General features: G+C 48.6%; 2 protein-coding genes across 4 annotated transcripts in view; one reads left to right on the forward strand and one right to left on the reverse strand.

Annotated features, from left to right (window-relative positions):
• Positions 1-21,902, forward strand: part of COPG1 (coat protein complex I subunit gamma 1) — a 25,633-nt gene extending 3,731 nt beyond the window's left edge. Inside the window, exons 6-24 of the mRNA XM_006742397.3 lie at positions 297-372; positions 605-697; positions 1,085-1,171; positions 2,488-2,645; positions 2,733-2,866; positions 3,958-4,025; positions 4,271-4,459; positions 5,380-5,475; positions 7,948-8,191; positions 9,410-9,485; positions 11,349-11,452; positions 11,928-12,053; positions 12,375-12,443; positions 15,555-15,697; positions 16,013-16,184; positions 17,088-17,185; positions 18,698-18,836; positions 19,165-19,263; positions 21,414-21,902. Of these exons, the coding sequence (XP_006742460.2) occupies positions 297-372; positions 605-697; positions 1,085-1,171; positions 2,488-2,645; positions 2,733-2,866; positions 3,958-4,025; positions 4,271-4,459; positions 5,380-5,475; positions 7,948-8,191; positions 9,410-9,485; positions 11,349-11,452; positions 11,928-12,053; positions 12,375-12,443; positions 15,555-15,697; positions 16,013-16,184; positions 17,088-17,185; positions 18,698-18,836; positions 19,165-19,263; positions 21,414-21,544 (2,302 nt within the window). The 3' untranslated portion in view covers positions 21,545-21,902. The remainder of the gene's footprint in view (positions 1-296; positions 373-604; positions 698-1,084; positions 1,172-2,487; positions 2,646-2,732; positions 2,867-3,957; positions 4,026-4,270; positions 4,460-5,379; positions 5,476-7,947; positions 8,192-9,409; positions 9,486-11,348; positions 11,453-11,927; positions 12,054-12,374; positions 12,444-15,554; positions 15,698-16,012; positions 16,185-17,087; positions 17,186-18,697; positions 18,837-19,164; positions 19,264-21,413) is intronic.
• The window catches only part of RAB43 (RAB43, member RAS oncogene family), a 353,030-nt gene that overhangs the window by 218,154 nt on the left and 111,647 nt on the right, over positions 1-23,229 (reverse strand). The gene's annotated exons all lie outside the window — the stretch shown is intronic.

Raw genomic sequence — 23,229 nt, forward strand, 5'->3', positions numbered from 1 at the left:
GACTTCTCTGTTAAGGAACTTATACTTGATGATAATGGGGAGTAGGAAGCCTTGGGAATGTTTTAATCCAAGCCAGAGAGTGACCTGGTCATTTTCGAGTTTTATATAATCTCTCTTGTTGCCGTGTGACTTTTGACCAGGAAGGAGTAAGAATACAGTGAGAGCACTAGTTAGGAGACTCGTATGGTAGTTCAGGCAAGCGTGGTGACCAGAGCTGGGGAGGAATGGATGGGGACATGTGCTCGGGAAGGGCCAGCCAATCTCCTATGTGTGGACGATGCCTTCCGCTCCCACAGCCTAACAAAGGACATGACTGGGAAAGAAGACAACTACCGGGGCCCAGCTGTGCGTGCCCTCTGCCAGATTACTGACGTGAGTCTCCTGCCCCCACCAAGCAGCCATTCTCCTTCCCTGCTTCTTGGCAAGGCTCAGTCTCCTGGGCAAAGCACTGGGCCAGGCATTGTGGGGGTGTGGGTGGGGTGCAGGAACACCAGATAAAAGTTTGCCTCCTTCTTGCCCTCACTCTTCCACCCATCACCTGCACTCTTGATGGTCACCAAGGATTGATTGGGTCCCCTCCTGCCCCCACTTGTTGTCCCCACAGAGCACCATGCTGCAGGCTATCGAGCGCTACATGAAACAGGCCATTGTGGACAAGGTGCCCAGTGTCTCCAGCTCTGCCCTGGTGTCTTCCCTGGTGTGTAGCACCCTGGGGGGCTGGGCAGCAGATTGGGAAACTGAGGAAATATCAGTGTTGGTTTTCAGTAGGACAAAAAGGGTTTCTGTATCCCCAGATCTGAGAGTCCCACCTACTTTCTTAGTGAAGCATGCTGGGGAACTCTTGACCCATCCTTTGGGGTTACTGATTGTTGGAATTTGGATCTGGTGGGAGATCTGCCACCAGGGCAGAGAGTGAGGGTAGGAGCTATCCTTGTGCACTGTCTCACAGAACCAGCACAACGGAGAGGCTCTGGGCTGTTTCTGAGGAAGGATCCAGAGCTGGACTGAACTTTGAGCTGGGGCTAGGAGGTATGATGGTTGAGTGTCCTGCCTGCCTGCTTCTTAATGTTCTCTGTTCTCCTAGCACCTGCTGAAGTGCAGCTTTGACGTGGTCAAGCGCTGGGTGAATGAGGCCCAGGAGGCGGCATCCAGTGATAACATCATGGTCCAGGTGAGGTGTGAGCAGAGCAATGATATTTACAATCCTTAGGTAGATGGCATGGCACTAGCCTGTCAGAATGGACACTCACCATGGAGATTCTGGTGGTCCCTAGGAGGAGCAGACTTTAATCTTCTGTCATTGGATTGTGGGGAGACTTGGGAGTGTGGGGAAAGAATCCAGGGCACCACTTGGGAAGGTTTAAGTTAGAGGCTGCTTACCAGCTGGGACAGAAATATTCAAGTATTTGATAACCAACTGAGTAGTGTTTTGGGGTATGGTAGGTAGCAAACTTGGCCCAGGCAGGCAGAGGGCCTTTGCCAAGCTGGTTTGGTTAGTGATGCATATAAATACCTTGGTGGGGCTTTCAGCTACTTAACTCATTTTCAGTGACCTAGGCCAGGAATTCCTTTTACCTCTGTGAGTCTCAGCTTCCTTGTCTGTAAAATGGGAATGAAAGTTTCTGCCTCACAAAGCTGTGAGGATAATATGAGACAGCATCTAAAACATCTGACCTGTCGGGTTAGGCATCTGCCTTCTGCTCGGGTCATGATCCCAGGAGCCTGGATCGAGCCTCACATTGGGCTCCCCGCTTTGCGGGGAGTCTACTTCTCCCTTTGCCCTTCCCCCTGGTCGTGCTCCCTCTCCCTCTCTCTCTCAAATAAATAAAATCTTAAAATAAAAAACAAAAAAACCCATCTGATCTGTTGGGTGCCTACCTGTAGGTGCTCCCTGTGTGTTTTCTCTTCACCCTTTGTGCTGACTCCCCTCTCCAGGGCCAGCTCTGGCCCCTCAAGATACTTCCCAGGGTCAAAGAAGGTTGTCACATACAAGACACCCACAGTTGCATGACTTAGCCCTTGAATGCCACTCTGGTAAAGAAACAAAGAGCAGGGGCATAGGAAGTAACTCTGTGCACCTTACATCTCCAGAAGGGGGCTCCCTTGACTTTGGGCACTCCAGACCTAGCTTTGCCAGTACTGGCCATGAGTCCTTGGGCAAGTCAGTGGGACTACAGATATCTACCTTCAGGGGCATCGTAAGGTTTAATGCTATAAGGTCTCATGGGAGGTGTGCCGCATGCCACCTTGACCACACATGTCCATGCTCGGGGCCTGGCTCCCACTTTCTCTATCTTGTTGAAAGACACCGTGTCCCATTCTTTCATCTCTGTGGCATCTGTTGTCCCCTCCACATCTGTACTCATGCTTTCCGTTGGGACCCTTGCCAAAATTGGGGGCAAGAGCTAGACTACAGATACACTTTCACACAGCCGGTAGACCTGAACTTCACACACCTGTGCTCTGCCATGATCTTCTGTCCTCTAGTACCATGCTCTGGGGCTCCTGTACCATGTGCGTAAGAACGACCGCCTGGCTGTTAATAAAATGATCAGCAAGTTCACCCGGCACGGCCTCAAGTCTCCCTTTGCCTACTGCATGATGATCCGGGTGGCCAGCAAGCAGCTGGAGGAGGAGGACGGCAGGTAATGGCTCTTGTCTCCCCTGGCCAGGTGATTCCTCGTTCAGTGCTGGGCCATCCCCAACTTCTTGCCACCCGTATTCTTTTGTAGCCGTGACAGCCCACTGTTTGACTTCATTGAGAGCTGTTTGCGCAACAAGCACGAGATGGTGGTGTATGAAGCCGCCTCGGCCATCGTCAATCTTCCAGGCTGTAGCGCCAAAGAGCTGGCCCCGGCTGTGTCAGGTTACAGACATCACTTTGCCCTAGCCCCATGCTTTCGTTCCTACTGGAAACTAGGCCCCAGGCTGAGGGTTGGGCGAAAGAAAGAAAAAGCCTTCCAACAGGCCAGAGCGTAGTGTTAAGAAAAGGATTCGGGATCTAGGAAGTACGTTTTCGGTGCCAGGCACTGTACTAGGCTCTCTCACGTGCATTATGTCTGGGGATAGGGTACTTTTAGTCCTAACTTACTATTTATTAAAGAGCCTGGGGCTCTGGTAAGAGGCAGAGGTGGGGTTCAGATCCACTCTGTAGCCTGTTGGGCTGGCTAGCCATGGCAAGAGGGCCTGTTGGAAGAACCCAAGTTGTATAAAACCAGTTCATGCTCACCAGGGGCCAAGCTGTCTCAAAGGAGAAAGCAATTCAGAGGGGTCCCTCAGCCTGGACACTGGAGCCTGATAGCCTGGGTTGGAGTCCTGGCTTCCTGACTGCCAAGGCACAGGGAGGGATATGCTGCCTGATGTGCACCCACATAGGATATGAACCAGGGCAGTTGGTGAAACCAGGACTGAGGTAATTCTGCTGGTTTCTGTACGTGCCCAGGAGACAGAAGTGCAGTTCTACTTTCACAGGTGTAAAGGGCTCAGGCTTCAGGTGTGGGGAGTCCTGGATTTCAATCCTCGTTCTGCCGTTTACTGGCAGCTAGTCTAGAGTTACTTTCGTAGCTTTACCCCTGCATGCCTCAGTCTCTGTATCTGTTAAATGGGGATAATAATAAAAGCTGCTTCATGGGATGGTGAGAAATCAATGAGACAAGGCACAGCGGCTCCTTGGCACAATGCCTGGCACATGGCAGGTGCTCAGTAAGTAGCAGCCGTCATCATTCACGACACCCACTGGGCTCTCACGAGCATATTAAAGCCTCTCTGCTCATGAGCGCTCTTCCTTGGTTGTGATGAGGGTGCCAGCAGGGAAGTGAGTACAGCATTTGGGTCTGAACAGCCCCCTAGCCTTTGCATGCCCTCTGTGCCCTGTCCTGCCCTTCCCCTGGAGGCCTGGGCTTTCCCAGCTGCTCAGCGGTGAGGGCAGCTTGGCACATGGCGTCTGTCTCCCCACAGTGCTTCAGCTTTTCTGCAGCTCACCCAAGGCCGCTCTCCGCTACGCTGCTGTCCGCACCCTCAATAAGGTAAGGGTTTAGGGGTGGGCAGAATGGGGGTCTGGCCTTTTGAGAGGGTCAGGGAGGTGGCCTGATCCAGCTGGAGGCGTGTCGTGGCCCCTGACCTGAGTTGCAAAAGGTGTGGTGCTGGTCACAGTTCGTTTCTACCAGATGGTGAGATGGGCTCATCCAAAGGACCTCTGACCAGGCCAGAGCCATCCAGTGGAATAACAGAAGTCCCTTTTTATCTCTCTTCTCTCCGTCCTCCCAAACAGGTGGCCATGAAGCACCCGTCCGCAGTGACGGCCTGCAATCTGGACCTGGAGAACCTGGTGACGGACTCAAACCGCAGCATCGCCACACTGGCCATCACCACGCTCCTCAAGACCGGCAGCGAGAGCAGCATCGACCGCCTCATGAAGCAGATCTCGTCCTTCATGTCAGAGATCTCGGATGAGTTCAAGGTACCTGGGCATGCCTGGAATAGCTGCTGTCCCCAGAGTGAGGCAGATAACTCTGTGCCTGCTCCCCCATGTTCCCCAGCCCCCAGGCCAGGATTGACCTGGGGGCTGCTCAGGCTTGAGGACATGGTGGAGGGGGTGGCATGTCGCCCTTCACAGGGCCCAGCCTTGGGAGACACACACATCCTGCCCCAGGGTCTTTGTCCATATTGTTCCTTTGTGAGGCCGGTTGGCAGGGCACGGAGTGAGGGCTGAGGGAGCAAGTGTCAGAGATTTCTCGTTTTCTGGTATGGGCTCATGGTGGTAGTGTTGATCAGTTTGGGGAAGGAGGGAGAGTCGGGTCCTGGGTGAGGAGAATGAGAAGGTAATGATGGTGATTGCAGACATGCTGAGTTTGAGGTGCCAGTGGGCACCAGGTGGAGTTGCCTGTAGACATTTGGAAACACTGGTCTTGAGCTCAGACAATAGACAAAGGTTTGGGAGTGTGTGGCATAGAAGAGGTGGGTAAAACCACGGGAGGAGATAGGACTGCTAAAGAGATAGTGTGCAAGGGTCAAGGCCAGAGTACCCAGGGAGGAGCCAGAACAGGTGATTGGTGAGATCGTGGAAGTGGAGGTAGGAAGAGAAGCAGTACAGGTGGGATGGAGAGGGGCCTGTGGACTTAGCTTGAGATCTGAGGAAAGCTGAGTTTGGGGGACCTAGACTCTGGATTTGGGGCTGTTGAGACTGGTGTGCATGCCACCCTAGTTGGATGGGCTCGGGGATCATGTGCTCCCTGAGGGTAGAGATGGAGTTCTTCTCTCCTTGCCCTCTAGGTCCACGGCCTGGCTGGGCCTAAGGAAGGACTCCATTGGCACTTAGTGAACTAAGTAACTTGACCCTAGTGGCAGCGGCTGCTGCTCACACATGTCTGTTTCACTCAGGTAGTGGTGGTCCAGGCCATCAGTGCCCTGTGTCAGAAGTATCCTCGCAAACACGCCGTGCTCATGAACTTCCTGTTCACCATGCTGCGGGAAGAGGTAAGAGCAGGCATTTGGGGCATGCCAGGTCTCCTCATGTAAGAAGTGACCTGGCTGTTAGCTCTATGCTCAGTTTGGAGCCAAGATCCTCTTCTTGGGGGGTACCCAGATCAACCTGTTAACCAGGTGCATTTCCTGGTGCCTGCAGCCCTTTATACTCCTCATGGACCACAGTATAAACATTCACCAATTCCTAGTAATTAAAGTAATAACCAATGACTCACCAACCTGGCTTTAAAGACACAGCAGATGTCCTGTGGCAATGCTTGTGCCAGAGTCAGGAAAACCTGTGTTCTTCACTGCTGTCTAGTATAGAAATTTTCTGGGCCATTCCATGAGCTCCAGGGTTGGTTTCTTCTGAAATTGGTGCTCATAATGTGACGTTGGGTTCTGTTTTTGTTTCTGATGTGAATTAGTGATTCACTTACACTGCCTTCCTTGGGTGTCTCAACAAAATAAGTTAATTCAGAGGAGCAGAAGCAAAGGGTTTTAGAGTAGATTTGGTCCCCAGCTGCCCCTTTGCCCCAGCCCAGAGTAGCCCTTGGACCAAGGCAGGTGAGGAGCCTTTGCCTGGGGTGTCTTTGGGGCTCCTAAGATATTAGAGGGGAGGAGGGCGCTAATACTTAGAGAGCCCTCAGCTAATGGGGTCAGCATTTTGGAGACACTACACAGTGCACACAATCTTGTGATCCTCATAACAGGCCTTGTCAACAGACATCATTTTCTCCCTTTAAAATCAGGGATCTGAGACTCAGAGAGGTGAAGTGACCTGCCTCTGGTCAGCTGCCCAGTAAGTATCTGAGCCAAAATCTGAACAGAGATGTATCTGGCTCCAGACTCCATGATTTTCCCCCAGACCTCCTTTCCTCCCAGAAAAATACGTGGTTCCAAGTATGAGTTAAGTGTAAGACCTTCACTCATTAGAGTGCAGCAGTCAGACACTTGAGACCTTGTCTTTTAGGAATGGGTCTGTTGCTCATGCACAGGGCTGTGTCATTCTCTAGTCAGAGCAGCTGCCAGCAAAGCCTCGTTGCAGTTACTCTGAACTTCTTGCTGCCCCCCATGCTGCTTGGCTGGCTATAAAACTGGCGCGTTAACAGTCTCACTGAAGTACAACAGCATACAAATAGCATCTTTCTTATTCTTCACAATAACCTGTCAAGTAAGTACACTGATGGTCCTTATTATGAAGGTGCCTAAGGTTCAGACAAGGAAAGTGACTCACAGCCGTAAAACAAACTAGTCTGAGAACAGGGGCCAGATTTGACCCACAGCCAAGTTGTACTTGGATTGTACAAAGTTTTAAACATTTCAAGTTAGTGGCCATTATTTACAAATCAGGAAAACAGCCACCAACACTGGCACAACGGATTTCTAGTTTCTCCTACAAAACTCGGAAGATCTGGCAACACTGGGTTGAGTGGTGATTTCCCTCTTTAGGTGCTACGGGCACTGTCCAGTCCCTCACCCCTCCCATCCACTCCACTTCCATTGCCAGATTACATGTCTCCTGGCACCTCTGTCGTTAGTGTCTGTAAGTCGCAGAGCACAGATTGGGTCTGGGGTCTTCTGGCTCTCTGCTGCCCCGTTCTGTTTGTTTTGGGTTTTGTTTTGTTTTCAATTGTGGTAAAATACACATGTCATAAAATTTACTGTCTTAACCTTTTACGTGTCTAGTTCAATACAGTTAAATATATTCACATTGTTGTAGAGCTAATCTCCATAACTTTTTCATCTTGTAAAACTGAAACTCTGTGCCTGTTAAACAATAACTTTCTGTTTCCCTCTGCAGTCCCCAGAAACCACCGTTCTTTCCGTCTGTATAAATTTGACTACTCTGGATATTTCATATAAGTAGAAACATGCACTATTTGTTTTTTTGTGACTGGCTTATTTCACATGGCATAAATGTTACTGAGTTTCATCCATATTGTAGGACATGTGAGAATTTCATTTATGGCTGAATGACCACATTTTGTTCATCCATTCATCCATTGATGGACACTGGTTGCTTCCACTTTTGGGCGATTATGAATAATGCTGCTATGAACATGGGTGTACAGCTATCTTTTTGAGACCTGGCTTTCTATTCTTTCGAGTATATACCCAGAAGCAGAAGTGACAGATCATATGGTAATTCTGTTTTCTAAAATTTTCTGAGGAACCCCTGTACTGTTTTCCATAACATCTGTACCACCCAGTCTGACTTTTACTTCAAAGTTGGAAAGGAAAGTGAGACCCAAAATGTTTCTATTAAACTATCTACTATTAGATCTGGAAGGGCCCCAGTGAGCATTCAGTCCACGCCTTATGTTTTACACAAAAAATAAGGTAGAGTCCCCGAGAGCCAGGTCCCTTGCCTCCAGGTTCTGTGTTTGGACTGCTGTCCCTGGTCCTGGTTAGGTGCTGGGCCTCACAGCTCATTTCTGGAAAGAGCAGCCTCCTTGCTCAGTTCAACCCCTCCTGCTGCAGGGCGGCTTTGAGTACAAGCGGGCCATCGTGGACTGCATCATCAGCATAATTGAGGAGAACACAGAGAGCAAGGAGACCGGGCTGTCGCACCTGTGCGAGTTCATCGAGGACTGCGAATTCACGGTGCTGGCCACCCGCATCCTGCATCTTCTAGGCCAGGAGGGTCCCAAGACCAACAACCCCTCCAAGTACATCCGCTTCATCTATAACCGCGTGGTCTTGGAACATGAGGAGGTCCGGGCAGGTGGGTCTGAGCCAGGGCTGAATGGGGGCTCTTAGCTGCTGCTTGAGCAGATGGCCTGCCAAAGGGACCTGAGCCCCCGCCCATGGGCACTCTGTGTTCTTGCCTCACAAGCTCGGTGATTTATAACATTGTGGGAAGGACCTTAGATGGTTGGGTGTCACCCAGTTGAATGGTTCTTTAGCTCTCTGATTTGTTTTACTGGTTTTTGGTTTTTAATTTGCACTACATGTTACGTTTAACTTTCTTTTCTTGCTTGTCTTTTGTTGTTGTTGTTGTTTTGTTTTGGTTAGCTTTTTTTTTAAATGGTAGTTTTATTGAGATACAATTCACATACTGGAAAATTCATTCTTTTTTTTTTTTTTTTTTTTAAAGAGAGGGAGCATGGGATGCCTGGGTGGCTCAGTTGGTAAAGCATCTGCCTTCGTCTCAGGTCATGATCCAGGGTCACAGGATTGAGTCCCGCATCGGGCTCCTTGCTCAGTGGGGAGTCTGCTTCTCTCTCTGCCTGCCCCTCCTCCTGCTTGTGCTCTCTCTCTCTGACAAATAAATAAAATCTTAAAAAAAAATTTTAAAAAGGTTGGGGGGAGCAGAGGGAGAGAGAGAAACTTAAGCAGGCTTCATACCCAGTGCAGAGCCTGATGTGGGGCTCACAACCCTGAGATTATGACCTGAGCCAAAATCAAGAGTTGGATGCTTAACCAACTGAAACACCTAGGTGCCCCAAAATTCACACTCTAAGAGTGTACAATTCAGTGCATTAACTGTCATGTTCTTAATTTTATTTTAAATTTTCTGTCCTTCTCATGCCCCAGTGGACAGATTTTTCTTGTTTCAGCAATTGATATTCATTAATAATAGTTCATTTTCTCATTTATATTAATCCAAAGGCTAATAACTGCAAGTTGAGGCCATTTGGATACAGAAGCTGAGCAGTCTATGTGTGGCTGTCTTCTGTGGCCTCATCGCAGTCAATGCTGAAATGGCTCCTGGAACCTTTAAAAATGGGGCTGCCTTCTCCCTGAAATGGATGAGGGAGTTGAGACCCAATGGAGGTCCACCCCAGGCCATTGATTGCATTGGTGGCAGGTTTGGGCTTCCACGCTCGGGATGCTTGGCTCTGGGACTCTTTTGCTCAAAGACCCATTCTAAGCATTTTAAGTGTCCAAGCTATGAGCTGTCAGATACATTGGGTAAATCATATTTGCTTTATAAATACAGGTGCTGTGAGTGCTCTGGCCAAGTTTGGAGCCCAGAATGAAGAGATGTTACCCAGTATCTTGGTGTTGCTAAAGAGGTGAGGCTAAGCCAGAGGTCCCTGAGGGATGACAGTGTTCCCCGGGGGAGAGAAGTTATATAACTGTGGATTGTAGGAAAAAAAAATAGAAAGCATGGAAAAGCATGAAAAACAGTATCATGCAAAAATTTTGTGACCATTGTTGAGTTCTTTTTGTTGTTGTTGTTATTTTCTTTTTTTAAAAAAGCTTTACTGACATATATTTTGCGAGCCATAAAGTTCACCAATTTTAAATGTATAATATGAGGCACCTCGGTGGCTCAGTCGTTAAGCGTCTGCCTTTGACTGGCTCAGGTCATGACATGGCCCAGGGTCCTGGGATCGAGCCCCGTGTTGAGCTCCCTGCTTGGCGGGAAACCTGCTTCTCCCTTTCCCACTCCCCCTGCTTGTGTTCCCTCTCTCGCTGTGTCTCTTTCTGTCAAATAAATAAAATCTTTGAAAAAAATATAAATAAATAAAACATATAATGTGATGGTTTTTAGTATATTCACAGAGCTGTGTGTAACTATCACCATAATCTAAGTTTAAAACATTTTTTTTTAAGATTTTATTTATTTATTAGAGAGAGACAGCGAGAGAGAGCACAAGCAGGGAGGAGAGGGAGAAGCAGGCCTCCTGCCCAGCAGGGAACCTCATGCGGGGCTCGATCCCAGGACCCTGGGATCATGACCTGAGCCAAAGGCAGCCGCTTAACCAACTGAGCCACTCAGGCGCCCCAGTTTAAAACATTTTAATCTTCCCTAATAGAAACGCTATATCCATGGTGCTTACAGGGCAGAGTAAATGTCTGTTGGGCCAGGGCAGTCTTCTCAGTGTGGGTGTGTCTTCCCAGCATGAAGACGCCTTGGTTCCTGTGGGGTTTTTTGCAATGTATGAAGTTTGATGAGGCTGTTTTCAGCTATGCCTCCTTGACTCTTTTGCTGGTTAGCTGATGAGGGTGGAAATAGAAAGAATAGAAACCCTATGGGGCACCTGGGTGGCTCAGTCAGTTGGGTGTCTGCCTTCGACTCAAGTCATGATCCTGGGGTCTTGGGATCAAGCTCCGCATCAAGCTCCCTGCTCATCGGGGAGTCTGCTTCTCCCTCTGCCTCCCCTCACTTGTGTTCATGCTCTCTCTCTCAAGTAAATAAATAAATAAAATCTTTAAAAAAAAAAAAGAAAGAAAGAAAAAGAAACCGTATATCCATTACTAGTCACTTTGCCCTCCCCCTAGCACTCTCCTACCTAGCCCTAGACAACCACTAATCTACTTTCTGTCTCTGTGGATTTGCCCTATCTGATCATTTCATAGAAATGCAATCATATAATCTGTGGCCTTTCCTGTGTTTAGCTTCTTTGTGATGTTTTTTTCAAGGTTCATCCATGCTGTAACATGTCCCAGTACTTCATTCCTTTTTATGGCCAAAGAATTCATTGTACGGGTAGACCACATTTTAGCTATTCACCAATTGACAGACATTTGGGTTGTTTCCACTTTTTGGCTCTTCCAAATAATGCTATTATGAATATTCACGTACAAGTTTTTGTGTGACCTGTCGTCAGTTCTCATGAGGATACACCCAGGAGGGGAATTGTTGAGTCATATTAAATTCTTTTTTGACATATGACCCTGGATATAAGAGATTGCCTCCTTCACTAGGTGGACTTTAGGGAGAGGGCCCAGGGAATATGAATATGACCACGCCTTAGGTAATTAGTTAGAATATTATAGGCTCCTCTGTGCATTTGATGCCTGGATTGCACATGTGGGGACTGAGCTTTATGAGACTTGCTTCCTCTGACTGCCCTCTGATGAAGCCCTGCAGCGTCCCTCCTGCCACCCCTGGGGGCCCCAGTCAGGAGTACTGTGTGTTCTGGCTACAGGTGTGTGATGGACGATGACAATGAAGTAAGGGACCGAGCCACCTTCTATCTCAATGTCCTGGAGCAGAAGCAGAAGGCCCTCAATGCAGGCTATATCCTAAATGGTGAGTCTCACTGGCTATCTTTGACTTGGTCCCGTCCTCGGGCTGTGGCCCTTCTCACCACTCTAGAGCAGGCGCACCCTCCCTGGGTAGGGGAAGTCTGAGGCAAGACACTTTTGGCTAGACTTTCATGGCAACTTCATGGCATGACTATAACCTTAGCAGACCTAGAATCTTGCGGTTCACACCAATGTGGGTGGAAACAGCTTGGTGAATTGAAACACTAGTCATTAATAAAAATCTCTCTTTGCATAGTACTCTACTCTCTATAAGTCACTCTTTTATATACATTTATCCCCATACCAGCCCTGTGAAGGAGGATGTAGATGAGAAAGTGGAAGCTCAGAGGGTTTAAGTGGTTTTCTCAGTGGTCTAGGATCATACAACCTAGACCCCAGGGCCTCAGTCTTTCATGGGGGATTCCGGGTGCTCGTTCTGTCATGTGTTCAGGCAGTGTCTCTCTCCCACTGACTTCTAGGTCTGACCGTTTCCATCCCTGGTCTGGAGAGAGCTCTGCAGCAGTACACTCTAGAACCATCAGAAAAACCTTTTGACCTCAAGTCTGTGCCCCTGGCCACCACGCCAATGGCAGAGCAGAGAACAGGTAAGTAACACCTGTGCTTTCGGAAGCCTTCAGATCCAGGCCTCTGCTGGAGGGTCTGCATGAGCCGTGAAGCCACTAAACCTAGCCAGGATGGGAGGGCTTTGTCCCAAGAGGATGGAATAATTCTTTCTACATCTGGCTCCAGGAAATGGAGACACATGCACATAAACACTCCCTCTCTTTCTCACATGTTCTGTACTCTCAACTGTTTAGGCTCTCAGGGGGTTTGGAAGTTATAATCCGTAAGTAACAGCTCTGTGGTCAACACCACACTGCCCCATTACTGGAGTTGTTGGTCACCATGTGTGTTTGCTCCTGCAGAAAGCACCCCCATCACAGCCGCCAAGCAGCCAGAGAAAGTGGCAGCCACCCGGCAAGAGATCTTCCAGGGTGAGTAGCAGTGCTTGGTGGGGCTCTCAGGACCTGGGCTTGGTCTCCTCAGCTTTAGGGTAGTTGCTCTTCTACCCTTAGGAGAGACTCAATCAACAACAGTCCGTATCCTTTTTTTTTTTTTAAGATTTTATTTATTCACTTGAGAGAGTACAAGCATGAGCAGCAGGGAGGGGCAGAGGGAGCGAGAGAAGCAGACTCCCCGCTGAGGAGGGAGCCCGATGCAGGGCTCGATCCCAGGACCCTGGGATCATGACCTGAGCCGAAGGCAGACGCTTAACTGACTGAGCCTCCCAGGCGCCCCCTCAACAACAGTTCTTACTCTTGAGGGCTGGGCCCTAAGAGTACTTTAGACAGCACATTTGACCCTTAGGTGGAAGTCATCAGGTCCATTTGGTATTGGAGGAACAGAAGTTCAGAGAGAGAAAGTGATACACCTAAGGTGGCACAGCAAGAAAGTAGAGGGGTTGGAATTAAGATTCACATCAAACTGGCTCAGAGCCTTGGTTCTGAGGGCTTGGGTCCCTGGAGCCCAGGTTCGTGCCAAATGTCAGATTCAGTACAGTTGGCGTCCAAAGACCCTAATACTTTTTTTGGGGGTTCCAGAGGCATTCAGTCCACATTGTCTGGGAAGGTTTTATTTAGGTATTTATCTATCCCTCTGGTCTTGTATCTTTTTATGGGTAGAGGCTGTGTGTCTAACTGCCAGACCATATTATCTACTAAATTCCCACCTTCAAGGACTAACACATGCCCCTCTTCCTTCTTGAAGGATCCCCTGTGCTCATCACTTCTACTCCAGCTCTTCTGTCTTCTCTTAACTAGTTCTGTGTGGTTCTTCACAGGTTCTGTCCTTTATATGCTCTATCATAGCTTTTAGCACAGTGCCTTTCTTCCTCCTAATTGGGCGAGTTCCCAATTATTGTTGAATTAAAATAAATCCTCCCCTCCATTCCATTCCATTCCATTCCAGAATCCTGTCTTTTGTCATCTTTCAGATTCAGCAAAACTAGCTAACTGGGATCACTCTAACACAGAACTTTTCCTTCTGTATTACTTTCTTCTTGCTGTTACCACAAATCACCACAAACTTAGTAGCTTAGCACAACACAAATTTATTATCTTAAAATTCTGAGGGCAGAAGTCTAAAATGGATTTCACTGTGTTGGCTCCCTCTGGAGGCTCTAGGAGAGAATCGTGTCTTTGCTTTTTCTAGTTTCTAGAGGCCTCCTCCATTCCTCTCCTGGTGACCCCTTCCTCCGCCTTCACAGCCAGCAGTGTGGCCTGTTCAAATCTGACTCTGAGCCTTCTACCTCCTTCTCTTAAGGATTCTTGTAATTACATTGGGCCCACCAGATAATCCAGGATAATCTTCCCGTCTCAAGATCCAACTTGCTTTTACCATGTGATACAACGTATTTGTAGGTTCTGGGAGTTAGCTTGTACACATCTTGGGGCCACCATTCTGCCACACCTTCGAAGGAAGACTCCTTCTAAGTCTGTTAGAGGGTATCAATTTCATCTTTAAACAATCTTCCAAAGTCTAACATTTATTGATCACCTGTTCAGTTTCAGGAACTTTGCTAGATCCTGACATTTATTGCCTCGTTTATCTTCACAATAATCCTGTGAACGAGATTATTATATCTATTTTATTGGTGAAGAGTCGGAAACTCAGAGACATTAACTGATAGCTTCTAGCAGAATGCCCCAGGGTAGTTAAGTGTCAGGTCTAGAAACTTGGGGCCCGATGAAATAAATTCCCATAGAAAAGCACTCAAGTGCCCACTGATGGGGCGCCTGGGTGGCTCAGTCATTAAGTGTCTGCCTTCAGCTCAGGTCATGATCCCAGGGTCCTGGGATCGAGCCCTGCATCGGGCTCCCTGGTCAGCGGGAAGCCCGCTTCTCCCTCTCCCACTCCCCCTGCTTGTGTTCCCTCTCTCGCTCTGTCTCTCTCTGTCAAATAAATAAATAAAATTAAAAAAAAAAAAGTGCCCACTGATCTAAGCTGCTCTTTCTGGGCTTTTTACTGCCTGCACATTCATCAGCTGCCTTCGGGTGGCAGAGGGCCGAAGCAGTCACAAAGAGAAGGCAAAAATAATAATAATGCCTACTTTCTGTCTCTATCCGTGAAACATGAATTGAGTACCTACTAAGTTCAGGGCAAAATATCAGATCCCTGGCTCAGGGCACAATTCCTGTCCTTACAGAGTTCAGTTTAACTGGGAAGACAAGTTAAAAATCTTAGAGCAGTGGTCTTCAAATAATCAGTGCATATCAGAATCATCTGAGAAAATTTCGTAGAAATGCAGATTCCTGAGTCCCAAATCCAGAGATTCTGATAGAGCTTATTTAGGACAGGCCAGGAATGTGAGTTTTTAACCCAGGTAATTCTGACACCGGTGATCCCTCACCATAGTCTGAGAAACGCTGCCCCTGCCATAGACTGGGGAAGAGTAGGCGCAGCCATCGTAGGCAGATGTCGTGTGCAGACTGCTGCCAGAGGTCTCCTTCGCCTGGATGGGCCAGGGTGGGGGCCTGTGGGCCAGAGGACCCAGCCCAGTGTTGGAACCTGGCTTCGCGGTATAGGGATAGGCCTTACCAGGTGCCCACAGACCACTTAAAGTAGGGTTTTCTGCAAGTCTGAATCTGAAACTTCTCCTTACTGGCCATTTATCTTAACTGATAAATGTATAGGACCAGTTTGTTCTTTTGCCTGATTCTGTGGCTATACCATCACTCATCTCATCTTTAGAGTTTTCCTTTTTAAGAATCCTTGCTAAGCTTCTAAAGTTGTAGGAGTCTCCAAGTGGATTAGGCCTAGGCCATTGGGGTCTCCCAGTCAGTTTTCTGTGGCTGAGGTCTTTTGTGAGACAGAGGGGAAGAGAGTATTCATGGTGGGTGTACAACTTGAGGAAAGTTAGCAAGAGGAGAAAACGCATTGGTATATTTGGGAAATAGCGAGTACCCTGTCATTGTGTATACGTATTCATCCATCCATCTCAGTAGGGTGAAAGACCTGGAAAATTGGCCATGAGCATTTATTAGAAACCATCACAGGTTGGTCTGGGAATTGAAAGGCTGAGTGAATTTGTGGACTGTGGCTTTCAGAGCAGTTGGCGGCGGTGCCAGAGTTCCATGGGCTGGGGCCCCTCTTCAAGTCCTCACCTGAGCCTGTGGCCCTCACTGAATCAGAGACTGAGTATGTCATCCGCTGCACCAAACACACCTTCACTGACCATATGGTATTCCAGGTGAGCAGGGAGGGCTGAGGCCCTGCTGGGGTGTGGGGCTAGGGAGTGGTCCCAAGTCTGATGGGTCCTATAGGGTCCCACACCGAGTTGGTCAGGAGCCCAATGTGATGATAGGTTCTGTCACCAGCTGGTATGTGTCTTGCAGCCTTGACCCATTACCTCTCTGGCTCCTGTGTGTCAGCATGGGGACAGGGAGCCTGTGCAAGGGTACTGGGATAGGAGTCATAGGGTGAGTTAGGACCTCCAGGCTCTTCCTCTGCAGCAGGGCTTGGACCTAGAGCAGTGTCTAAGCAACCCCTCTTCTCCCTGCTCCAGTTTGACTGCACAAACACACTCAACGACCAGACCTTGGAGAACGTCACGGTGCAGATGGAGCCCACTGAAGCCTACGAGGTGCTCTGTTACGTGCCTGCCCGGAGCCTACCCTACAACCAGCCTGGGACCTGCTACACATTGGTGGCACTGCCCAAGGAAGACCCTACAGCTGGTGAGCCCTTCTCCAGAAACCACCCTGGCCTTGGGAATCCAGATGGGGTGGGCCGGTTGTGCACCAGCCGTTTGTCTCCTATGAGAGATTCAACTCCTTGATTTCAGTCTTAGAAGAAGAAGAAAGGCTGAGTCCTGGGAACTTGTTAGACATCGTCCCATTTCACCCTCACAGACGACCTAGGGGGATGAGTACTGCTCTCCCTATTCCTAGATGAGAAAACTGAGACTCAGGGTAAATGAGTCACCTAAGTTCATGTGGCTGGTAAGAGGCAGAACCCAGGTCTCTCTGGTCCTCAGCCAGAGGCTCTTTCATTTCACCATGAGAGTACAAAGACTGAAACATCCCAATTCCGCTCCTTCCAAGGGACCCACCAGCGTCTTTTTTTTTAAGATTTTATTTATTTATTTATTTATTTATTTGACAGAGAGAGAGCGAGAGAGGGAACACAAGCAGGGGGAGTGGGAGAGGGAGAAGCAGGCTTCCCACCGAGCAGGGAGCCCGATGGGGGGCTCGATCCCAGGACCCTGGGATCATGACCCAAGCTGAAGGCAGACGCTCAACGACTGAGCCACCCAGGTGCCCCCCACCAGCGTCTTTTTCCAGGCCTTTGACAGTGGACATTTGACTGTGGCCCAGGCTTAGCCATCCTGTAGCACCTCTGCTTTCCCTCTTTCTTCCCTCTGAGGGGCCTCCTCAGACCCATGACTTGACTCTTTTGCCCTTCCACAAGGTGGTATCTTCTGTCCAGATTTGTGGGGTTGGATGGCTACCTGTCGGGTTGCTGCTACTGATAATATAACAGAGGCCTGGGGAGCGGGCCGTGGCCACCCGCCCTATGGAGGAGCTCGTCCCCTGCAGTGGCTAGGGGCATCCTGACCACCCAGCCTCTCTTCCCTGCAGTGGCCTGCACATTCAGCTGCATGATGAAGTTCACTGTCAAGGACTGTGACCCCACCACTGGGGAGACCGATGATGAAGGCTATGAAGATGAATATGTGGTAAGAAGCCAGTGTCAGGAGGCTCAATTTTGTGCCTGAGGCTGCAGAGCAACCCCCTCCAAGGAGCTAACAACTAGACTTGAAGCTTTTTCTTGCTATTTTTGGCTCTTTGAAAGAAAGTGTTTTTTTTAACTCAAAAAGAATACATGCTTTAAAAAAAGAAAACTTGGGAACTACAAAAACCAAGTGTGAACAAATAGGAAAACATTACTCGTAGCCCTAGGGAGTTACGTGGAGGGGTGGGGAGGAGTTATATAATTGAGGTCATTCTGGACATTATATATCTTGCTGTTTCCACTTAAAACCACAGTGTATTTTCCTGTATGATTACAAATACTTCATAAACGAAGTTTTTAATGACTTTAAAATACTCTGGTATGTAGAGATAACTCACTTGATCTTTATTCCCTCAATGTTGAACATTTGGGCTTCCAAATTTCACTGTAAAACGCATTAAGTATCCCTTTGGGTACAAATTTTTATCTGCATTTCAGATTATTTCCTTAGGATCGATTCCTAGAAGTAGAAAAATTGGGTCAAAGGATGAGCATGACTTTAAGACTGATTCCTGTTGTCAAATTGCTTTCTAGAGAAGTTGGATCAGTTTGCATCTGTTGAGTGGTCCTTTCATGCACTCAAAGAACTTCTGATTACACTTTTCTGAGCTTGGATGGAGCTGAGTGCAGGATCGCTCTGGGGTTTGACCATGGGGCACTGGCTCAGTGCCATCTGAGGGCCAACTATTATACTCAGCCTGGGGATGCAGATTCTTCAAGCTCCTCATAACTAAAGGGACAGTTACTGTGGAATACAACTGATATTCACCATTGTCACACTGGAGCCATTGTTGAGGGGACCTCCCTAAGCCAGCAGTGACCCTAAGATCAGGAATTGCCCTAGGACCAAGTGAGCTCGTTGGGAGAACTGGCCCTGAGGCATTGCTTCTGCTGTGGGAGCTGAGTCCTACTTAGGCACACCTTAAACATCCCCAAGAGTAGGGGCTCAGTGAAGATCTGGTGGGTGAGTGAATGGGGAACTTTTATGTGCTCTCTGTCCAAGGTGGGGGGTAATATTATGTCACGTTCAGGGAGGACACAGCTGAGATGGAGGTAGGGTCCAGAATATGTCAGGCTCAGAGAACACAGCTGAGGCAGAGGGTGGGATCTGCTGAATCAGGAGTGATAGAGCCATAGGAGGCAGACCTTCTGGATCCTTGAGGCACTTACTCTAGGCAGGCTTCAGAAGGGATGTGATCTTGCAGCTGACATCTTCAGGTGAGTACTTGGGTCAGGGCATTTCTATTGAAAGGCCACCACTTAGCTGTGAGCACTTGAAGGACAGATATCCAGTTTACTGTATGTCCCTAGAGCCGAGCACAGTGCTCAGCGCCTAGCCAGCACGTGCTGAATGCGTTGCAGAAAGGGATGAGCAGTGAGTTCAGAGCAGAGGTGTGCGGAGCAGGAACTCATTCCCCTGGAGGTGTGTGCCTAACTTCCACCTCCATCTCCCCAGCTGGAAGATCTGGAAGTCACTGTCGCTGATCACATCCAAAAGGTCATGAAGCTGAACTTCGAAGCAGCCTGGGATGAGGTAGGGGATGAGTTTGAGAAGGAGGAAACATTCACCTTGTCTACCATCAAGACACTTGAAGGTAAAAATCCTTGGCTACTGTTGAAATGTGTCCTCCCCTTTCACCCCTGCCGGCCTTTGCCTCCCAGAGATCCAGGGTCCTGTCAAGAGCACATACTTCAGATACCACTTCATGAAAAGCCCCTTAGAGGAGCGCCTGGCTAGTTCAGTGGAAAAGCATGCAGCTCTTGATCTCGGGGTCAAGAGTTTGAGCCCCATGTTGGGTGTAGAGATTACAAAATAAATAAGCCAAAAAATCCCCTTAGAGCAGGCTTAGGGGATGGGGGCATGGTGGTGACACAAAGGGGAAACAAGATGTGGCTTAATGATGCTGGGATTTTTCCTTACAGAGGCTGTGGGCAATATCGTGAAATTCCTGGGAATGCACCCTTGTGAGAGGTCAGACAAAGTGCCAGATAACAAGAACACCCACACATTGCTCCTGGCTGGTAAGCAGCATTTCTAGGTGGGAAGGGCCTGTGTAACTCACAGCCTGGATGCCACTGCATCCTGGGTTGAGGGCTCCCACTGGGAACACGGGGATTCAAAGTCACAGCATTGAAAATTCACAAAGTGAAAAAAAGACCAGCAGTGAAATATCCTCCGACCCTTGCTGCCTGTCATCTAGTTGCGTTCTGATTACAGGCGACTGGCACTGCTATTACAAACAATGCCAGTATATGTACACATTTCCCTATTTTAACTCAAATGTTTATGTGTAAATGGTATATATATTGCTCTGCACTTCGCTCTTCACTTGACAGATCTTTCCCATGCCTGGCTGGCTCAGTTGGTAGAGCATGCGACTCCTGATCTCAGGGTCATGAGTTTGAGCCCCACATTGGGTGTGGAGATTACATTAAAAATAAATTGAAGAATACATAATTTCCTCTTTTTCTTTTTTTAACTGTGGTAAAATGTACATAATGTAAAACTGACCATTTTGAGTTCAGGTATACAGCTCAGTGGCATTAAGTACATCTGCATTAATGTGCAGTTATCAACACTGTCCTTCTCCAGGACTTTTTTATCATCCCAAAGTGAATCCTCATACTTTTTTTAGCTTCCTTGTATTCCATTGTATGGGTGTACCATATTTTATAGGATCAGCCTGTATTGATGATGAACATTTAGATTGTTCCAGGCTTTTGCTCTCAGGAGCAATGCTACAGTGAATAATCACATACATACATATATATACATATACTTTATTTTGCATGTATGCCCTGAGGATAGCTATAGAATAAATTAACCAAGGCATTACCAAGTCAAAGTGCATTTCTCATTTTGATAAAAATATCCAGTTGCCTTCCATAGGAACTGTATGCCTTTCCTTCCACACTGTGGACAACATAGTATATTATCAGTATAATACAGTAATCAGTAATATATACAGTATATTATCAAATCATTATTAAATGATCTTTGCCAGTTTGGGTGGAAAATGGTATCTTAGTGTAGTTTTTATTTTACATTTCTTGTATATTGAATGAAGTTAAGCATCTTTCCAAATATGTGTGCTTGTTTGTATTTCTTTTTCTGTGAATTATTTCCATATCCTTTCTCTAATTTTCTACTGGGTTGGTTGGTCTTTTCTAATAGGAATGGCATTTTAAGAAGTCAACATGTAAATTTTCAAACTTACACAAAAATTGAATAGTACAGTGAACCCTCATGTGCTCATCCTCCAGCTTCAACAACTAACAGCATCTATACCGCCACTCACTCTACTCCCCACCCCAGGTTCTTTTAAAGAAAATTCCAGAGATAGCATTTTGTATGTAAATACCTCTGTATATTTCTCTAAGAGATAATAGTGCTTTGTTTAAAGGGGTGGGGGCAGGGGTGCCTGGGTGGCTCAGTCGTTAAGCATCGCCTTCAGCTCAGGCCATGATCCCAGGGTGCTGGGATTGAGCCCCCCATCGGGCTCCCTGCTCAGTGGGAAGCCCTCTTCTCCCTCTCCCACTCCCCCTGCTTGTGTTCCCTCTCTCCTGTCTCTCTCTGTCAAATAAAGTCTTTAAAAAAAAGGGGGGAGGGGTGGGAGCAATACAGTTGTCACACCTAAAATTAAACAAAATGAAATGGGAGATATTTTTTTTGCTGAGTGTTTATAAACAGGGTTGGGAGGCAGCTCTGCTTCAGTGCTCACAGCTGATAGACCCCAAGCGGATGTTTCTGGCCAAACTGAAGCAGTCCCCTGGGTCTTGCAGGCACCTGCAGTGCGGTTTTGTCATGGAGGGGCTGTCCCTACATCTGTGCTCTTAGATTTAGCCAACATGCATGAGAGCCTCTGTGATGCCAGGTAGAAACTTTGTATGTTCATTAATTCATTTGCACCTGGCAAAGCTTAAAAAAAAACAAAAAACGGTTAGTATAATCATCTCCTCTACGTTGTAGTTGAGGCTACTGTGGCTCAGAGAGGTAAAGTGACTTGCACAAGATCTCACTTAGGGATTTCAGCCCAGCTCCCCTGTTTCCAGACCCATTCCCATTTCACTACACCACAGCTGCCTTGATCAGTTGCTGCAAATGCCACCCTCAACCTACCTTCTGCAGCTTCCTTCTTCCTTACACACCTGTACTTCTGTCTTCCCTCTAGGTGTGTTCCGGGGAGGTCATGACATCTTGGTGCGCTCCCGACTGCTGCTTTTGGACACAGTAACAATGCAGGTGACAGCCAGAAGTTCGGAGGAGCTGCCAGTAGACATCATCTTGGCATCTGTGGGCTAAGAGGCCAGGCTGCATGAGCCCTACTCCTATCCTTTTCCCCCCAACACTGCGCAGAAGTCATGCCTTCATCCTGAATCCAGTGGAAACTCCTTCCCAAGCCTCTGTATCAAAAACAATTAGAAATCACTGGGAAAAAAAATTTTTTTTTTTTAAATTTAATACCTGCCCCAAGCCTGCCAGGGGGTAACCTTTTTTTCTTTTTTTAAATAGGGGATGATTTTAGCTTGTCCTAGAACCTGCTGCCCTGCCTGTCAGGGTAGGGACATTGCAAATGAATAAAATGCTCGCACCTCCTCTTGAATTTATCCCCAAGAAAACCATCTTATCCATATAAATAAATCAGCATGTATTTATTGAATGGCTGCTACTTCTGCAGACTCATGCTTAAGGGCTCCACTTTCCACTTCCCCTTCTGAGCCCCCACCAAGAACACCTGCTCTATCCGGTTCACACCCACAGCCTTTTGGCTTCTGTACTTGAGGTCAGACCACTCCCACTCCTCTCCAAGCCCCAGAACAGGGGCAGTGCAGGTCATGACAGCAGTCACTGAGGTCATGTGCCTGTTCTTGCATCCTCACCATCGCCCTCCTTCTCTAGGTGATGAATGGAGCCCTCAGAGGGTTTGGGTGGATTATTTGGGCGTTTCCTAGCATGTGCACTGAGGTTTGCCTGCACCCAATTCAGTGAATGCCTAGAGGGGAAGAACAGCCCTTAGAGAGCACTCTGTTGGCTGAAGATGCAGAAATCCTTGGTTTATGTCCCAAGGGAGCAGGCTCAGAGGCCCCCTCAGCTGCTGTTAAACTAAAGCCAGGTGGCTTTGCTAATTTCATGGCCGAAATAGGCCTGCAAAGCCTGTTCTTTAAAAAATCTAGGCCTCACCCTTAGAAATTCAGATTTGGGGTTGGGGAAGTAGGTGAAGGCCCTGGAAAGTCACATTCTGGTGCCCACTGAAGTATGAGAGTGATGTGTGATTCATGGCCGTTTTCCTGATTGTTTCTCAATTTTTGGCCCAAAACTCTGAGGCGGTTAGCCTCACTGCGAAGTAAAGAGAATGTTTCCTGTTATCCCTACAACTACCCGGTGCCCTAGTCCTGGCTCTCGCTATACAAACAAGGGCACCTCACGCTCCCTGGGACACATCGAGGGTCTCTGCCAGCGCCGCGAGGGTGAGCCGGCCCCAGCCCGTTCTTGCGGCTAGCTCTCGGAGCGGACCCCGCAGGGGGAAGGGCGAAGATGGAGGAGAGCGGGGCTCCGGGTCATAGCCTTCCCTTGGGGTCTTTTGATTCAGATTCCAGGGCGCGCGGGACGCCGCGGGAACCTCCCGCCACTTGGGGGCGGGGCCGACCGCGCTGGGGGCGGGGCCTGACGCCAGAGCGCGGGCCCGCAGGGTGTAAGAGCCTGCGGTAGGAGAGCGTCGTGGGCTGCAGGGCGGAGGTGGACGTGAAGTGAGGCGGAGTTGGCGGCGGGGTGGAGGGGGACTGGGGCGAGCTGAGTTACGTGAGGCGAGGCGGGCGGACGGCCGGGCCGAGGTGGACGTGAGGTGAGGTGAGGTGAGGCGGGGGCGGGCGGGCGGCCCGGCCGAGGTGGACGTGAGGGGCGGCGGGGGCCCTGGCCCTAGGGAGCAGGTCGAGTTCCCGCCCGGAGAGCCGGCCTCCTGGCGGCGCAGGCTGCAGTCCTGGAGGTTA

This window comes from Leptonychotes weddellii, chromosome 1 (genome assembly GCF_054177405.1).
Source record: "Leptonychotes weddellii isolate Sample4059 chromosome 1, ASM5417740v2, whole genome shotgun sequence".
NCBI lineage: Eukaryota > Metazoa > Chordata > Mammalia > Carnivora > Phocidae > Leptonychotes > Leptonychotes weddellii.